Source organism: Trichechus manatus, unplaced genomic scaffold (genome assembly GCF_000243295.1).
Source record: "Trichechus manatus latirostris isolate Lorelei unplaced genomic scaffold, TriManLat1.0 scaffold00117, whole genome shotgun sequence".
In the NCBI taxonomy this organism is placed as follows: domain Eukaryota; kingdom Metazoa; phylum Chordata; class Mammalia; order Sirenia; family Trichechidae; genus Trichechus; species Trichechus manatus.
The window spans coordinates 3833666-3853426 of NW_004444053.1; the positions used below are offsets into that span (position 1 = coordinate 3833666).

General features: G+C 34.0%; 1 protein-coding gene across 4 annotated transcripts in view; it reads right to left on the reverse strand.

Annotated features, from left to right (window-relative positions):
- KIFAP3 (kinesin associated protein 3) overlaps positions 1 to 19761 on the reverse strand; it is a 249379-nt gene that overhangs the window by 37390 nt on the left and 192228 nt on the right. For all 4 annotated transcript variants that reach the window (XM_023738447.1, XM_004384098.1, XM_023738449.1 and 1 more), the window contains exons 18-19: positions 18944 to 19133; positions 11591 to 11690 (exon numbers count right to left, since the gene is read on the reverse strand). In XM_023738447.1, coding sequence (XP_023594215.1) covers positions 11591 to 11690; positions 18944 to 19133 — 290 coding nt within the window. The remainder of the gene's footprint in view (positions 1 to 11590; positions 11691 to 18943; positions 19134 to 19761) is intronic.

A 19761-nucleotide genomic window follows, 5' to 3' on the forward strand; every position in this document is an offset into this window, starting at 1 on the left:
AATACTACATTTAGAAACCTATAGGCCCTAGGTTTCAGCTTTTTGATTTTTTTTTTATATTTGAGTCTTTAGTTTAATTTTTCTAATATGAGAAAATTGTTTATAATACTTAATTCACATTGTTACATCAATCAAAAACATGGATGGGCTAGAATAAATCAACCTTAAATTACAAAATATCCCTTGGTTTAGGTGTAAACTCAGTATCATTGAATTCAGACTTAAAGGAAATAAGGGATGATACACTTTACTACTCTTTTTCTTTATTTCTTTTTTTTTTTTGAAAGTGGTGGTGCTTATCAACCAAATTGCACAGAATTTTGTTGCTCTTACTAAAATATGGATAAGTAAGCCTTTATAATGGTAATTCACATCCTATTCCCTTAAAATAGATCTCATAGTTTTTCAGAGGAGGGAGTAAGGGCATTTAATAGGGCAAACAGATCATAAGAACAGTTATCTTTGCTAAGGACATTCTACCTTTTCCCATTTACATTTATAACTAATTTTTAACTATCTATACAGGCAACAAAATTGCTATTAATACATGTAAGAAATATATAAACTTTAACATTAGAAAATCCTCTTAAAAGATGATGATACAATTAACCTGCCAGTTATGACTAGCTTAACTCCCATGTCAATTTTTCTAGCACAAAGCTATACCATAATTGATGTGTTAACATTTTAATAGGATCTAGTCATATTCAGACTGTGTTTTGTTTACAGACTCAGTTATGCTGAATTTCTTATCCTTAATAAATTCCTAATAAAGTGACAATAAGTATGGTTTTCACTGGGAACATCTTTGGACTTTTACATACAGCTAATGTGCATACTTCCAAGAATTTTGTTCCAATCACCAGAAATTGACAATTAATAGAAACTTGATGAGGGTAGCTCTTCTCTTGCTTCTAAATTTCCAAAGGAAAGTAAATCACTTAAAATATTTTTCCAAGTCAGGAGTATAATTTCTCTAGGCTAAAATATCTTTCAAAGTTTCCAGGATTCTAAGCCTTGACTTTTGGCTTGTATTCCTATATTTCAGTAAAGTTTACAATTTGCTAATGCTGATGTGTGATAATCTAATAAAATCTGGCCTTAAAAGTTATAGGCCCAATTTACTGGTAAAACTTTAATTCAATTCTCCTTGGGAAATGCAAATCATTAGTGTCCATGCAGTGGATCTGAAGTTCCTTGCCTTTTAAATGCTAGAGAGAAGTCAGCTCTATAAACACATCTAAACAAATAAGACAAATAAGACTAACTGATAATAAGCCCATGAGGATTCATTTATAGGCACAAAACAATAGCATCATGCACTCAAAAACTTAGATTGGTTAATTAAATAAATAAATGATTTTCATGAGACATGCAATTCTTCTAGACTGAGATAAACCTACTAACTTCATCCTCATTTTTTATACAACTGGATTTAATCTGTAGAGAATTTAGTTTCGTTCTGTTATATATAAGGGCGCTGTAAGTTGGAGCCGACACTACAGCATCTAACAGCAGCAAACTACGTAAGAGAATTTTACTGTGGTGAACTGACTACTTAGTGTGTTAGTAAACTTTTAGCAACTTGTCTCCAAGCAAATCTGAAGTACTAATTTGCAATAAACCATGTCAAATGTATTAAACCAAAATAGATAAAAAATATGTTGTGTTGTATAACAAAGCCTAAACATCTTATTCTGAGTTTTAGTAACGTTTACTCTGAATTTTCTAAAGCACAGTTCACTGATAGACTAATAGATGTGCCTGTGATTTGGAGGCTGTATGGTATGAGTGTAAGAGTGCTGGATCTTACCGAGTTTAAAGGCTTCACTATTTATTAGTTACATGGTTTTGGCTTAGTCTCTTAAAAATCTTTGAGCCTTAATTTCCACATGTGTTAAAATAGGGACAATACTACTCTTTACCTTATCTACCTCTGATGATCAAATAAGATACACGAAGATATATCCACAAATTGATAAAATGCTAAATAAATGCAAGTTATTAGCCTTTGTATACTTAGATTTTATTCTTTGAAACATTTAGAAAGCTCCAAAAACATTCCATCTTCTTAAATAAAAAAGTAACTTACAGAATTGCTATGGGAGTATTCAAAAAGAAAAAATGAGATTTAATGTAAGGATTGCGTTAGAGCAAGAGTCCCCTAGTGTAAAAACATTTATTTGTATTGATTTGATTTTCTCACCAGAACTGTGTTACATACCTATTGCCACTCTTGTTCTCTGTTTTCACCATTCCAAAAGTTGAAGAGTAAAAAGTCCACTTTATTACCTTAGGTATAATTTTACCTGTCATATAGTATTATTTCTTATGAACGGTTTTATTTATTTCAAGAAATACTACCACACATTTCTGCTTGGTTAATACTGATAAAGGTAGAAGAACTTAAAATTATTTCTATTGGTTTTGCAATTATACCTAGGTACAGCATTTATCACTAGGCCTGAAATATATGTGTACATATATTAAAAACAGTGTCATTTGGATAACTTAATACAGTTATAATAAAAATTTGCACAGATCTGGATATTTTTAGATCGAATCATATAGCTTGAAACAGAGTCACTTTTAAAGAGTAAACAGGATACTGTCCTGTTACCCAACCCTACTGCTGGTATAAAGGGGCTTTGCTGTATGTGTTTTAATTACGATTTAACAAAATTCTACTTAAACTGAGAAACAACTCTTGCAAATATCCCAACCTAGATACAGACAAGAACAAGTATTAGGGACCTATGTAAACGTGCAGGTCAAAAACAAAGAGTAAGCAAAATATATAATGTATATAAGGCACTCAATATGTTTTTGTTTGTTTATATTATGTAATTGCTTAATAATAGGCTAATCTTAAAATGAAAATATCTTTAAATATTAGATAAACAAATATATTGTTATAATATAGGCAAATGAATATAAATTGAATAACCAAATATCTCTAACCATACTATTTTCAATTATTAATTAGAATTATAGATCTGGGAGTGGTTACCCAGTTTTATGCTATCAAAACATCATAGGTGAATATACATTTTTTGTATAAAAAAAGGAATTATAAATAATGAAGTAAATTAAAAGGTCTCCGTGGTCAATCTTTAAAAAAAGTGAAGAATTTTATGTAAGGTGAATTCTACTGCTAAGTGTATCCATTTTTACTTTTTTTTATTCTAGATTTACTTAAAATAGAACACCTGTACAATATAATCTAAGATGTGGACAAATCTTGTGGCACAAAGTGAAAAAAATGCTTACTCCACAATTACATAAATGTACCTCAGTATACTAAGTGTAGCTATTTTCTTTTACATACATATTTATTCATCCAGTCTTTATCTTTGACTACTTCATAAGGATAAATTCTTAGAAATGAAGTAATTGAGTTAAAGGTGAACATTTTAAGGCTTTTGTTTTATATTATCAAATGCGTTTCACAAAGATATCATCAATTTAAATTCCCATCAGAGGTTTATCAGAATACCTCTTTGCTCCTATCTGTTGATATTAGCATTAAAAAAAATCTTTGGCAATGAATAGGTGAAAAATGGTATCTGGCTACCTTATTTTATAATCATCATGTCTGGAAAAATTACTAAAGTCAGGAGGTTTTTTTAAAGACTTCATGAAGCATGCTATCCTCTGAGAAAAAGTCAGAGGAAAATAAATTCATCAATAACAAAAATACTATGATCATGTTTGATAAAAATTTTATAATACACTAAATAAAGCAGTGTTCTCATTAATGATTATTTTAAAAATATTTCATAAGAATTTACCAATTACTTTAGTCCTTGCAATGTTGTGAACAAATGGCAACTGGTCTTAAATAACTACCAAAGGAAATGGTTCTGGGAGGTTCTTTTCACTTTCTTTTGATCCTTCCATATAATTTCTATACCACTGCCACAGTAAGGAAGGTCATTAAAACTTAAATTATTAGAACAAATGGAAGAGTTTGGGTTATTAATTAAAAACTGACAAGGGACTTTGTAGGTGTAGTTACTTTCCTTTCAATATAAAATAATTTTTCACTTGGATAAATTTTAAGGGTTGTTAACATGGAGAATAATTTAATTTCTCCTTTGAATAACTGCCTCAAAAGAAATTCATAATATGCAGTTCTACACACACCACACAACGTCTCTTAGGCAGAGAATATATAATTTTGAGGTTACTTTTCTCAAGTGAAAAAACTAAGTAAACTAAATAGCTGAGTATAATTAAGATGGCCTTATAGTTAAAGAAATAAAAATTTGGAAAAAGATTATTTCTTATATTTTAAGGAAATAATCTGTGAGTTGTATTCAGTATGATTTCTAAATGTGCAACTAATAACAACTCAACTGTGATTTAATGTTTGAAAAAAAGTAAATTAGAGAGACCAGAATAAAAGGTCTATATGTGTAATACATAATATGTATAATGCACAAAAATGTTAATACTAAAGTATTCTAAGAAATAAAACAAAACAAGAGTGTCAGGCTATAACATAGAAAGAGAGAAAATGAAAGTGTCAGACTCAGATGGCTCAGAACATGCATACATCTAGTTCATCTTTGACCCCAGTGAAATGGTCAGTAAATGACATCACTGTGCCAACCACGAAGAACACCAGGCCCTCTGAAAAATATTTTTCAAAGACCCAAGGAAACCTCAGTCTCTGCATTTTTTCCCAGTTTATGAAAATTGGATTCCTATAAAAGAAAAATGGTCCATTTTTACTGCAACAAAAACTGATTTGTAAAACCTGGAAGCAGTTTAAAAATACTCTTAACATGAGGTTCTTGTTAGTCTTGAAAAGTAAGAGCTATAATAAAAAAAGGTCCAAAAATATGGTGTGGATATATGGTATATAAGGGGGAAAAAAGCGAATCTTGCTCCTATTATTTTCAATTAGCTTCAACAGCAAGTTCTACTTTACTTTCTAACACCAATTCAGATTTGGGGAGGGGAGGGGAAGGTTTGCATCTGCCTCTCTGGGATTGGCAACTCCATAGCTAAATGCCTTCGAACTCTAACGCATTTTGCATTAGCTTTAAATGTCGGGAAATCCTGGCGCCAAGAAGTTCAAAATGATAGTGACACATGTCTAAAACCCAGGATTCGCTGTCCAACTGCCAGCATCTATTTTATCAAACACCCAGTCTCACTTGTAGAATGGGATGGATGAGTTTAACAGTTTTCACTGTTTCCAATTAAACTGCCTTACTGTATTACAAAAATGCAGGCATTCAGATTGAGAAGGACCCTTGACTTGGATTTTAAGAGAAAAAAAAAAAAATATTGAACCATCTAAACAGTTTTCCAAAGCTGGCTTAGTTTCCCCATTTTAAGATTTGTCCTATTATTGAACTTTGTCTTTTTAGAAAGAAAATGAAGAATTTTTCTGCAGACAATTAAAAATAAAAACTCATGGTCGTACAAATTAGCAATTTATTCTTCACCTTGCAGGGACTTGGGATCATCTACTTCACATGAACCCACTCAAACTAAAATGTTAAAAAACAACGAAGTCCTGAGTACCAAAAATCAAAACCAAACCCATTGCCATTGAGTCGATTCTGACTCATAGTGACCCTATAGGAACTGCCCCATAGGGTTTCCAAGGAGTGGCTGTTGGACTCAAACTGCCAACCTTTTGGTTAGCAGCTGCAGCTCTTAACCACTGTGCCACCAGGGCTCCAAGTCATTTGTTGCAGCAGAAAATTACGCCCCTTGGCCCTGACACATTCTGTTCCATGTTTCATTCTTGTATACTATTGCACTAAAATCGTTAAAAATAAGGATAAAAATTCACATTTTACACATTAATCGTTTATTATTCTTCTTTCAGATACCTTGAAAGTGCTTACGTATCAAAGAAGGAGCCCTGGTGGCACAGTGGTTAAAGTGCTCCACTACTAATCGAAAGGTCAGCGGTTCAAACCCACCAGCCGCTGTAAGTCAGAATTGACTCAATGGCAATGGGTTTTTGGTTTATTTATCAAAGACATGATAAAGAAGAGGGAAAAGAATCTGTAAATCATCTCCTCTTTTTAAAGGCATGTAGAGAATAGTCTATCAGTTTTTCCAATATTTAAAAGTCAATCAAGACATTTTTCTTTCATAGTCAACCCAAATTCTTCATGCTGTCTGGTAAATCTGTTTATTCTCATCTTCACAGTGGAAATGAAGAATAGAAGTTCAACAACTTCTGTCTGATGAACTTGCATTTCTTGAAAAGTTTTCTGATTTTGCACTTAAAACAGTTAAAATAAAAAAAAATTTATCTAGTAAAAAGACCAGACTTAATGGTCTGACTGAGACTGGAGGAACCCCAGAAAACATGCCCCCTGGGCTCTCTGTCAACCCAGATCTAAAACCATACCCAAGGCCAACTCTTCAGAGAAAGATTAGACTGGACTATGGGACATAAAATTATACTTATGAAGAGTGTGCTTCTTAGCTCAAGTAGATACATGAGACTAAACGGGCAGCTTCTGTCTGGAGGTGAGATGAGAAGGCAGAGAGGGTTAGGAGCTGGTTGAACGGACACAGGAAATCAGGGATGTAAAGGAGCAGTGTGCTGTCACAGTATGGGGAGGGCAAGTAGGGTTACATAACAATGCATGCATAAATGTTTGTATGAGAGACTAACTTGAATTGTAAACTTTCACTTAAAGTACAATAAAAAAATTTTTTAAAATAGTGCTTTGAATCAGTCTTATTCGATCCAATGAGCTTTAAATCTACTTACTGTATATTAAAAGTTGAAAAGGTAGCCACTAGTTTAAAATTTCACATCTGGGACATTATGCAGCAAAATTATCATACAAAAATATGTAAATAATTACGCAGCAATTTAAAATACTTAAATCTTTTCAGAATTAAAAAATACGTCAGAGTAAATATCTATGGTTTGTTCCTTTCAAAGGGCATAAAAATCCTATTAAAAGGAAAATCCTAGCCTACCAAAAATGATTGAATAAAAGGATAAGTAAATTATTCCAGATTAGGGTAATAAAAAATAATATGGAAAAGAACAACCATGAGTCTTGGCTACACTGTATACTCTGTATCACTGCTAGCACAATTTAGAGTCCCTTTCATCTGACCTATCACCTACAAGGAAACTGAGGAAATTCATTGTAAATTATTTCTTTTGGAAATAAAAAAGAGAAAACGATACGGTTCTGTGATTTAAGGCCTGAAAAATTACAAAAGACAAGAGATGAAAGACTTAACTTTCTCCAGAGAAGTTTCTTTCAAAGGGCAAACAATTCTCAAATCAAAATGATTATAATAAATAAGTTGCTCTTTTGATTTGAAAAATAGTCTATGGTAAGTTTTATTAACTAATCCTTTAAGCCAACATTACTGTGACATGTCTTTCAGGAAGTAAAATAAGTTACTTTAAATATTTTACTCTTGAAAATGAACTTATGATACAGAGGTAAAAGGACTTTCCCAAAGTCATTTTAAAAGAAGTTAATAACAGAACTGAGGAATAAAATCCTGAAATCTTTGGACCCAGTACATAACGTAGCCATTGAGTACAACTGTCTCTCAAGGCATTTTTACTGTTTTATAAAAAGATTATTTTTGAAAACCAGAAATGAGAGATTTTGGTGAACTGATAATTTGTATATTCAATTTTAGTGAAAAATTTTAATTTCTTAAAAATCACATTAACTGCATAAAAAAAATCAAAGCAGACTTTTTCCAAATAAATAATGCATGATCAGTAGCAGTCTGCTTTTTTCATATGGACAGTATTCAGAATATACAAAAGTAATGTTTTGCTCATGGTGAAAACATAAATAGCAGAAAAATTCAACTTAATATCAGCAAAATTCTTCAAGATATATATATATATTTTATATATATACACACACACACATACACAAGGATCAAATATCCAAATTATTTCTCTCTTTTCTAATTATATTTCAGAAAACATTTGTACAGTAAATTGTCACTTGACGGAGTATACTAGTTATAATGATTAAACAGAGGCTCTATTTAAATAATTATAGTTAATATATACAGAAGCATCGGAAGTAATCAAAAGCCATATGCTTTCTAGTAGTTAACCATGTATACCTTTTCTTTCCTAAGGCAAGGAGTTTCTTACCATGACAACCCAGTATACCAATGAAACTTTATTTATAAAGTGTTATTATTTTATTTAAGGAGACTTGGTGGCATAGTGGTTAAAGCGCTCAGCTACTAACCAAAAGGTCAGTTCAAACCAACCAGCCGCTCCAGGGGAGAAAGATGTGGCAGTCTGCTTCTGTAAAGACTTATAGCACTGGAAACCCTACGGGGCAGTTCTACTCTGTCCTATAGGGTCGCTATGAGTCAGAATAGACTCGACAGCAATGCGTAATGAGCAGGGCTTTGAATTGGTTCGCTCTGATTCAAACAGCTGCTGAGAATTTGCATTTCCACCCCAAATATACTGAATCAGAATCTACAGTTTAACAAGATCTCCAGGTGATTCTTATGTATAGAAAATTTTGAGAACCACCACTCTACCAGTGGTTCTCAGAATTGGTCCCTAACCAGCAGCATTAGCATCACCTGGGAACTTGTTAGAAATGCAAATTCTCAGCAAGGGTTTGAGCTGCAACCAACCAGTTTGAAACCCTGGTAATGGGCACAGAAAACACAACACATCTGTCAGTTTGTTGTACTGTGGTGGCTTGTGTGTTGCTATGATGCTGTAAGCTATGCCACTGGTATTTCACATTCTAGTAAGGTCACCCATGGTGGACAGATTGCAGCTGAACTTCTAGACTAAGACAGACTAGGAAAAAAGGCTTGGTGATGTACTTTTGAAAATGAAAACAACAGAATACCGTCCTGTAGTATAGTGCTGGAAGATGAGCCACTACACAATAGCTACAGCATTACCAATAATAGACTCCAACATACCAATAATCATGGTGCAGGACCAGGCAACTTCTTGTTCTATTATACACAAGCTCACCATGAGTCAGACCGATTCGATGGCAACTAACAACAACACAGAACACTAAACTACATACAAGCTGCATTATCATCTCATTTCATGGAATACTGTCATGTTTTCCCACCATGTTTTTAAAGTCTGGGTTACAACCATCAGTGAGTTGTGAAATCAGCTTAGTGGGTTGCAATCTGCATTTAAAAAAAGAAATAGGATAAAATAGACTCTATCAGAGGGTATTACAGGTAGTAAGTATTGTTTTGAAAAATTTTTGTTTTACATATATACATATAAAAACATCTGTGTGTGCAGTGGGTCATAATAGGAAAGGTATTTCTCAACGTGGGTTGTGGTCAAGAAAAGCTACTATAGTATGCTATATTTCCTTCCAAAAGGAAGCATGTTGTTCTGGAAAGAATGTCAGCTTTGGAGACATATAAACCTGAGTTCAAATTCTTGCTCTACCACTCTAACTATGTGAGTCGGTTACTTAAATTTTTAGAGCCTTGATTTCTTCATCTCTAAAATGGTTTTAATAATATCTGCTTTAAAATGTTGCTGTGCAGGTTAAAATAAGTAAGATAAATATTTGTAAATAGGTTTTACAAATAGATGATCAATAACGGTAGCAATTATAATTACTATTATTGGATTAAAGTAGCTTATTGCAAGTGATCATTAAGTTTTATAACATAGTGGTCACAACTGTATTCTTTCATTTAAAAAATAATACGTGAACAAATCACCCAATCTGAAAGTAACAACAACAACAACAAAAACCAAACCCTTTGCCGTCCAGTTTATTCTGACTCACAGCAATCCTACAGGACAGAGTAGAACTGCCCCATAGGGTTTCCAAGGCTGTAATCTTTAGGGAAGCAGACTGCCACATCTTTCTCCCGCTGAGCCACTCATGGGTTTAAACCGTTGACCCTTCAGTTAGCAGCTGAGTGCTTAACCACTGAGCCACCAGGACTTCTCAATCTGAAAATAGCTTATGTTAATTAAAAGAATTTTAGAAGAAGAAATTAAATCAATAATATAAAGGAAAATAATCAATTGTCTAAAAGGCAAATAAGATTATATCTACAGCCATCCCTTGGTATCCTGGGGGGCAGGAGGGATTGGTTCCAGGACCCCAGGGGATAATAAAATCCGTGGATGCTCAAGTTCCTTATATAAAATGGCATAGTATTTTTTTTTTTTTTAACATAGCACAATAATGAACAGCCTTTCGCTTTGAAGTGGAATAGTGACGGTGAGCCAGGTGAGGGAAGACGCTGAGGCGTCAGATCAAAGCACAATTTTAAGGACAGCCACATCCAGCCTTCTGGCTGAAAGGTTCCTACCCAAGGTTCCTTCCAGTAGGAGGTCCTGGGTGACTCTGGACATCCCATCTGCATAGTGCACAATGCTAGGTCCCAGGCCTGCCAACTTTGTTCTCTCCTTCCCAACCCAAGACCTCTGCCGCAAGCATGGTCCTCAGGTCTTTGGTCACGACAAGAAGCACCCAGTGTAAGCTTGCAACCCCATTCTTAGTGTCCTCACTTGTCCAAATTGTGCTGGGGTGTGGCTGCCCCATCCCCCTGGGAGCTACCTCCTTTACAGCCACATACTGTTCCTCCACTGCACCCTGTCTTGCCTTGTGCTGCCCTCTGCCTTGCCCCCAGGCCCTTGAGCTCCTTCCTTCTTTTTTTTCCAAATATTTTCCATCTACAGTTGGTTGAATCCATGGATGCTGAACCTTTGGATACGGAGGGCTGACTGTATTCACTGGACTAGTTTAACGCAAAATTTCAAGTCATCCTAAATTAAAACATTACACCTCTAGGAATGATATGAAGGGGAAAATATTCTTTACACTTTCTGGCAAGACTTTAAAAATCTGACACCAGTAATGAAGCTGACTATCTGCTGTGATTGTAGAACAATGCTAGCACATCCGGTTTTTTTTTTTTTCCTTAAATAATTTACTTGAATGCTTTGTAGGGAGGAAAAGTCTTTAATTTAATCAAAGCAGCAAGACTTTTTAAACAGTTGTTTTTAAGTGTCATCAAGTCGATTCCGACCCAGGGTGACTACATGTGTTACAGATTAGAACTGCCCCATAGGATTTTCTTGGCTGTAATCTTTATGGAAGTAGATTGCCAGGTCTTTCTCCTGTGGAGCTGCTGGGTGGGTTTGCTCTCCTGAGTGCTTAATTGTTGCTCTACCAGGGCTCCTTTTTAAACAATAATGTCTGAATAATTGTTAAAATATATGTCGTGTGTTCTCATCTTCTATTATATTTTACCGACATTGGATAGTACTCAGGAAACAATCTGTGTTTGTTAATTTGGCAAACGTATTTTCTGTTTCAATAGACAGACTGCATTTTCCAAATGATGAAGCATATTTTTTCAGATTTGTGAGCTTCATTTTTTTTACATAGAAAATGCGATTTCATAAATTAATTTAAAATCAATACACCTGTTCTTGAAAAGATTTAAGGTTTTTTTTCTTTTTTTTCTTAATGAAAAAGATAGAGAAATGAGGAATAAAGACAATTCTGGCTTTTCAAAAACAAGGGAAATTAAATTTTCCTCCAAACACCATACGTTAGATTTTTCTTGAAAAATTGTTTACCTGCCAGGAAAGGAATGCTGCCCCACTACGTCTCCATTTTGAATGTGAAAATCATTGAAGAAATCTGGACTCATGGCTCCTTCAGAGGCAATTAATCCATCTAGGAAGAAGGAAAATGTTAAACTGTGAAACAAATTTGTAGGGAATAGAAAGGAAACCACCCTTTATAATAGAAAATAACCTGGATATTTAATTGGGAAAGAACAATGTTAGCACGCCATAATATTCTCTCTGGGAGTCTGAACAGAAGACCATATGTACTTCAGTGTTTTGTTGCATATCAGTTCAGCATAACAATTCAACATTTACTGGCCATCTACTATGTGCTAGGTACTATGCTAGGTACAGAGATGAGTAAGATAGTTTCTGCCTTCAAGGAGCTTACCGTCTTGTGGAGAAAAAAGACACAAAGACAAGGGGGTGAGGTGAGGTAGGGAGGAACAGTAAGAATGGTCCACACTAAGAAAGCAGCAAGAGTAAAGGCAAAGAGGCATTAAATAGTATGCTGTTGGTAAAGAACAAAACTAGTATGTCCTGCATGTTCTACTTAGACATCTTCATTTGTACACCATGATTAGAGAATTAGTTATTTCAAATAAGTAAATTTCTAAATAAGCAATGCTCGATACTTTAAGTGCTAGACCTTAAAACACAAACACAAACTGAGGTTAGGAATCTTTGTAAACATATTTTATACTCTACTCCCTAGGAGCCCTGGTGGCACAGTGGTTAAGAGCTACAGCCGCTAACCAAAAGGTCAGCAGTTCGAATCCACCAGCTGCTCCTTGGAAATCCTATGGGGCAATTCTACTCTGTCCTATAGGGTTGCTATGAGTCAGCATCGACTCCACAGCAATGGGTTAGTTTTTGTGTTAAGCCCTGGGTGTCACAATGGTTAAGCACTTGGCTGCTAACCAAAAGGCTGGTGATTGGAACCCACCCAAGAGCTCCTTGGGAGAAAAGGCCTGGTGATCTGCTTCTGTAAATATTATAGCCTAGGAAACCCTAGGGGCAGTTCTACTCTGTCATATAGGGTCACTATATGTCGGAATCCACTTCACTGCACACAACAATGTTCTTAAAAACTATACTAAACATAGTTTAAATATTTATTCCATGACTGATCTTCATTATAAACATCAATTACCATATAATCATACCCTAGGGTTATTAGATATATTACCTATGCCAAATGGTATTACTACTAAGCTTTTTGAGTTATTTTGTTGTGCTTATAAAGTATTTCTTTTCCTAATTATAAATCTTGTTATCATTTATAACTGATTTTAGAGTGTGTGATACAAAGAACTCAATTTGACATTTCTCTTTGGTTCCTGAAAGACAGCTCTTAAAATTCTCCAGCAATTGAGCTTTTTCTTCTAGAACAGCCAGGCATCACTTAAATGTGTGCAAATGAGTGAAGGCCACAAAGATCACATCTGGTCAGCTAACCTCAGGAAGAGAGGGGGGCATGATTTAGTCAATCATGCATATTTAATGATTCAATCAATCATGACTAGACAACAAAGCCAATAAAAAGCCCTGAACATGGAACCTCTTGGGGCTTCCTGGATTGGGGAGAAAATCTGCTCGAGAGGGTGGCACATCCCTGGGGACAATGAAAACCTCGCACCAGGGCCCCTCCCAAACTCCACCCTGTGCATCTCTTCATTTGTATCCTTTCTGGTTATAATAAATAGGTAATCGTAAGTATAGATAACTTTCTGTGAATTCTATAAGACGTTCCAATGAATTATAGAACCCACAGGGCAGAGGGAGACAGCAGGTCAGAAGTTAGGGCGCCAGGAACCACCAAACTTGTGGGTGGTATCCTGAGGGGGTGAGAGGAAAACTCCAGGTTTGGGGCCGGTTGGTCTGAAGTGCAGGGAGTTGTGTGGATCCCTGTACTTGTGGCTGGCACTCACTGATCCAGGCCTGGCTGGCAGAGGATGAGAGAGTGCCACCTAGAGTGGCTGGCAACTAAAATAGAGAAGTGGGGAGGTGAGGACTGGATCCATTTCCAGGTGGGAACTGGAATCATGCTGGTCTTTACTACAAAGTTAGCATTAAAGGTGGGATTTGCCATCTTGCCTTTAGTTTAGTGCAGGGTAATACTAGTTTCTTTTTTGCTCCAATCTAAGTATCCAGATAACCAGTTTTTGATAGAAATTATGTGTAAATTAAGGATTAAAAGCATCTAAAGAAAAAATCTCTAAGTGATGGTTTCAGGGGGCTATCCTATGCAAAAAGCAAATACATTTTTAGTATATGGCTTTTGTAATAACTATTTGGACAGGGTTGAGGCCTTTTAAATCTCCTTTTCTGAAAGTGTGCTAGAATGTTGAATGACCTCAAGATAAATGCTGGCTAGGTCACACTCCCCACATTGTTTGTAAACCTGGCATACAGTGGGCACATTGTTCAGTCACCAAATGACCATTCTGCACCTACCACATGCATACTAATATTGTGTTAGGTTCTGTGGGAAGTAAAGAATTACAAGACATAATCTTATTTCAAGAATTTTAAGTGAAAGACGATAAGACCCCTAAGATAAATAGTACAATTCATTAATAAATGATGCAACAGAAATGGAATGAGAAGTGGAGGCAGTAAAAGCTATAGAGGGATTACTGTGCTCTGCAGATGTTAAAAAATCTGTACTTGGGGTGGGGGAGGGGAGGCAGAGGTATGACCTGATTTGAGTCTTAAAAGATACGTAACACTCAAATCATGAATCTGACTGGGGAGTAAGGGTATTAAAGCTTGAGTGAATGGTAAAACTAAGTAATAGAATTGGCAAATGAAAGTGAGGTGATCTGCATTTCCATAAGACTGCCTGCACTACTCATTTGTTACATGTATACATTATTACATATCATATATTAATGACTTGTATCCTTTACTTGTTACTGTTAATGAACACTATAAAGTATTCATTATTTATTAAATTTAAAAATACTTGAGAGATACCTTAAAAGTGTCATTATTATATAGTACAGTTTTTATGTCCTCTAAAAATTAAAGATTCTATAAATCAAAAAACCAGCTAAACACAGAAAAGTTACAAAAAATGAAATGGTGGGAACTGTCAAAATACCATAGATTGAGAATTAAGAAACTTTGAAAAAAAAATCAGTTTTATTTGGATTCAAGATTTTGTGATTGTGTGGCTAAAATTAACAAGGTTAAGACCACAAAAACCAACAAATTCTGTTAAATTAAAACCAAATAACTGGGGATCAGGATTTAAGAAACCTGCCAATTTTAGAGAAACAAACAAAAAAATAAACAAATCCCACTGCCCTCAAAGCTAAGTAAAATGCCAAAATAAAATGTATACCACTTTGGAAATAAATGCAGAAGTATTCAACATGCCAGTAGAATGAAAGATTTTAACACTCAGAAATATTTCAGATATAAATACAACCAAATTAAAAGATACTAGAGTTACGTTAAAAAAGTCACATTACATGAAACATGACCTACTGAAGTGAACTAGATTAGGAAGAAATAAAATGAAAACCTGTGATCAAATTCACAACATTTTTTCAACGAACTTCCAGTGTCTTCAAAGGGAACAATGAGTAGCAAAAGGATCTATGATGTACCAGGAACTACAAACTGGGAGCTCATCAATAGAAATCAAACTAAAACTTCCGGAGTTTAAAGATACAGCCAGAAATTTTATAAACCCAGAATACAACTAGTTTAATAATATGATAAAAATATAAATTATTTATACTTTTGAAGTTCATATTTAATCATCCCAGGGCACTGTAGTTCATTCAGTAAAGTACAGCTTCTAGAGTAGAGCTCTAAACAAAAAAAAAAACAAAAAAAAAACCTAAATCTGTTGCCGTCCAGTTGATTCCAACTCATAGAGATCCTATAGGACAGAGTAGAACTGCCCCACAGGGTTTCCAAGGAGTGGCTGGTGGATTTGAACTGCTGACCTTTTGGGTAGCAGCCGAGCTCTTAACCACTGCGCTACAGTACCATTTAACGGCCTGACAAAAGTTAGGCAGCTCTGACGTTATGAGCAAGCAATCTTTCTCCACTAAAATGAGGTTTAAGAATTCCATTAAAGCCTCATTTCAAGTACTTCAACTTGTTTAGAAATATTCATTTGCTTCTCAGTATTTTGCATCCAAAATCCATTCTTTTACAGAAACAGTAAAATAAGAAGAATCACATATTCTAGATTACAGAGCCCAGATAAATCCAGGAGTAACCCTCTCAAGCTACTACTCTAAGCTGTTGTTTCAAAGATAGCAACAAGGAACCAAACAATTTCATGCAACATGTATACAGGACAGAGAAGAAACAGAAGACAGAGATGATATATACCAGAGCACTTTGTAAGCTGTAGAGCATTATATACATTTAGGTTATTAAATTATATGAAACATTTTAGACCATAGTAATAGAATACATCTTTCTGACACACTCCAAGTAATAGTGATAAAGATGTTTAGGAACAAAATGGGCTATATACTGAAACAGGAATGAAACCAAAGCAAACTTAATTGTCATTATAGGTAATTTATCAACTTTCTGATTTCTGAAAACCAGTTAAAAATTGGTTTACAAATGCTGTTAATAAAAGTCAACAATACAAAAACTTAATATTTTCTTATATATTGTTACTGAAGTATATTTTATTTTTATTTCTTAAAGTCAGAACAAAACACAATATTGGGCTCTTTGATGAACTAGCTAAAAGTGAAATTGTGACCGTGTGGGAGAAAACAGATGTCAATAATGTAGAAAATGAGAAAAAGAAATGATTAAAATGATAAATTATAATTTGACTATATCTGATAAAACTCAGCACAGAAACACACAAGCAAGTGAAAACTATGATTTTACAATGATTCTGAGACAGAAATTATTTTTAGCTTCATATTCCAGGATTATATTCACAGATCAAGAATAAGATTAACCACAATTGATGACGAACAATAAGAAAAGTTGAGTCATTTAGAACTAGCAATATAGCTTTATAAATTATGCTTCCTCTATGGGTAACAGTAGAGTCCCTAGGTGATGCAAAGGTTAACACGATCAGCTGCTAACCAAAAGGTTGGAGGTTTCAGTCCACCCAGAGGTACTTGGAAGAAAGGCCATTGAAAACTCTATGGAGTACAGTTCTACTCTGACACACATGGGGTTGCCATGAGTTGGAATCCATTTGATGGCAACTGGCTACCGGTTATCAGCAAGAGTACTAAAACAAAGAGCTTTATTTTCATGATAGAAAAGGAAATTAATCAGTGACTACAATCACAACAATTTTAGACTCTAAGAAATTAACGTAACTAAAGAAGATGCTAGATTCTTATTTCATATGACCATATTAATAGTCATTAAGCAAAAAAAGCAAGAGAGAAATATACATTCTGATATTTTAATAGTTTGAAAATGATTCTAATGACTAGCAAGTATCAAATGGTATTGCATTTTAAAGTTAAAGACCCAGGGAATGATGGGCCACTTAGTTTTACCTCCGTGCTGAGCAGCTACGAAAGTTGCTTTTATCAGAAGCAGCCTAAAGTTTCATAAGAATACTTAAATGACTCCAGCATTCAAACACATATTCAGTATTACAAATTGATCTTTCTGAAGATACAAATGCACACAATAAAAGAAGCTGACATTATCTAGATTCCATGGGATATATCATGAGATGTTACAGAGATTCATTTAGTAGATTAAATGAATTATTATTAATAGTAATATAATTCATAAAATAAAAAAAACTATGGAAAATATATCCTTAAACTCATAGTATGTAATTTCCACTGTCAAATGTCTATTGCAACATTAGGCTAAAGGTATAAAAAATCAATAAAACATGAAAATATCTAATGATAATATTTCACCCAGCCAAATGCTTACAGTTATTATTCTTCCATCAAACATAGATGTTTCTAAATTTTGGTATATAAAAACATACATAATTTTTCCACAAAAGCATTTTAGTTATACATTTTAATTATAAAATATCTCACAGAAAAATATTTGATTTTCATTTTAAGAGGTTAATTTTATCAGAATTGACTTTGGAAATGTGGTATAACTTTTAGAAATCTGTTCTAAAATTCTAATTGTAGTAAAACAACAAAGTTGAATAGTGAGGTGGTTAATCGTTTACTTGGTTATGAAACTAATGATTGAGTTACACGGAAAGGTAGCTATCAATCTTCAAAGCAGGAAACATGATTCCAACAATATTCTGATTCCTATTAACAAAATAATTCATATCATATATATTGTACACCATTTTACCTCAAGAATATCTGAATATGTAAGGAACAGCTGCTTGCCATTACTCAACTAAAACATTCTGGTTGGTTGAAATTAATGATCTACACCATCTGGTTTGAAACACAAAGCAGTATTTCATAACTACTGGAAAGCTCAGTTAGGAAGAAATCTATTTAATTTAAAAAATATAGTAGCGATTTTCCATGATTCAAGTACCTATATCAAATATAAAAACATATTTCCTACTAGCTTAAAAAAAATAGATAGTGTTTATGGGCAATATTTATACAATCCACAGTTATGAAAACACATTAATGAATACATAGTAGGAAAAAGGCATAAGGTGAGATTAATAATATATGATAATTAACACTTTCTATTTCAAAACTGCTATAGATTTTAATTAGAAATTCTTTCCTTTCCTTAATTAAATGACTTCAATAAAGTAATGATAGTATTGGCAAAAGTGAAACATATTAAAAGCAGAATATGCAAAAATCTGCCAATCTTTGTGCCAAACTAATCTGTGAAAAAAGGCAGTATGGCAGAATAAATAAGGTTGTATATGTAAAAATTAACTTCTACCTTGAAAACACTGGCAGAGTTTACAAAGAAAAAACTGTTGATATGAAGTGTCTAAATCTTTCCAACAGTCATCATATAGAGTTTAGTAGCAAAATCATGACAAAATTAAACTGTTAAGATAGTAGAAAACATAAATAGGTTATAAATTTAATAAATGAAGAATAGAAAAAAATATTACATTTTCTAATAGAAGTCAAAATGTTGAAGATGTCAGTTTAAGTTATATGTTCTGGAAAGTAATAAACTTCTAAGAGCAATTAATTTTCCTGGCTATAACCTTTTTTATAGATTCTATCAAAGACTAAACTGGAAAAAAAATAATGGTGAGTTAATAGGTTTGCTTGGTGTGTATAGGTGTTACATCTGAAATCATTATCAGACGACCATTTATTTACTAAAAGAAGCTCTTACAAAGCTTAGGAATGAGCAAAATTGGCAGACCAAAATCCCTATTTATAGCACACAAATTATTGATTTTTGCTTTGGTTATCATCTTACCTGAGTTGTAGAAAAGGTCAGGTCTTTCAAGGATATCTCCTTCATGTATATATGGCTCAATTTGATCGTCACCATATAAGTACTGCTCACTGTCATCCATCTGACGACTCTCTACCATCTCCAGCCACTGAGAGTTATGCCAGCGAAACTTTTCACTCTGAATTTTCTTAGCCCATTCTTCATCATATTCCTATTGAAAACAAATAGTGAACTGTTATATGAGCTTTACTAAAGAACTTCCTTGTCACTTGGATAGCAGTACTTTCATCTCATGAGAAGAGAATTTTAAGGACCTTCCTTTGGGTCGGGGGAACATTAAAATATTTGTTGAGGATTATCTCATAAAATAATCAATAAAAAGCAATGAACAACCTGTGATATGCAGATGACACAATCTTGCTTGCTGAAAGTGAAGAGGACTTGAAACACTTACTGACAAAAATCAAAGATCACAGCTTTCAGTATGGATTACCTCAACATAAAGAAAACAAAAATCCTCACAACTGGACCAGTAAGCAACATTATGATAAATGGAGAAAAGATTGAAGTAGTCATGGATTTCATTTTACTTGGATCCACAATCAACACCCATGGAAGCAAAAGTCAAGAAATCAAATGACACAGTGCACTGAGCAAATCTGCTGCAAAAGACCTCTTTAAAGTATTAAAAAGCAAAAATGTCACTTTAAGGACTAAGGTGCACCTGAACCAAGCCGGGGTGTTTTCAATCACCTCATATGCGAGCGAAAGCTGGACAATGAATAAGGAAGACCAAAGAAGAACTGATGGCTTCGAATTGTGGTGTTGGTAAAGAATGT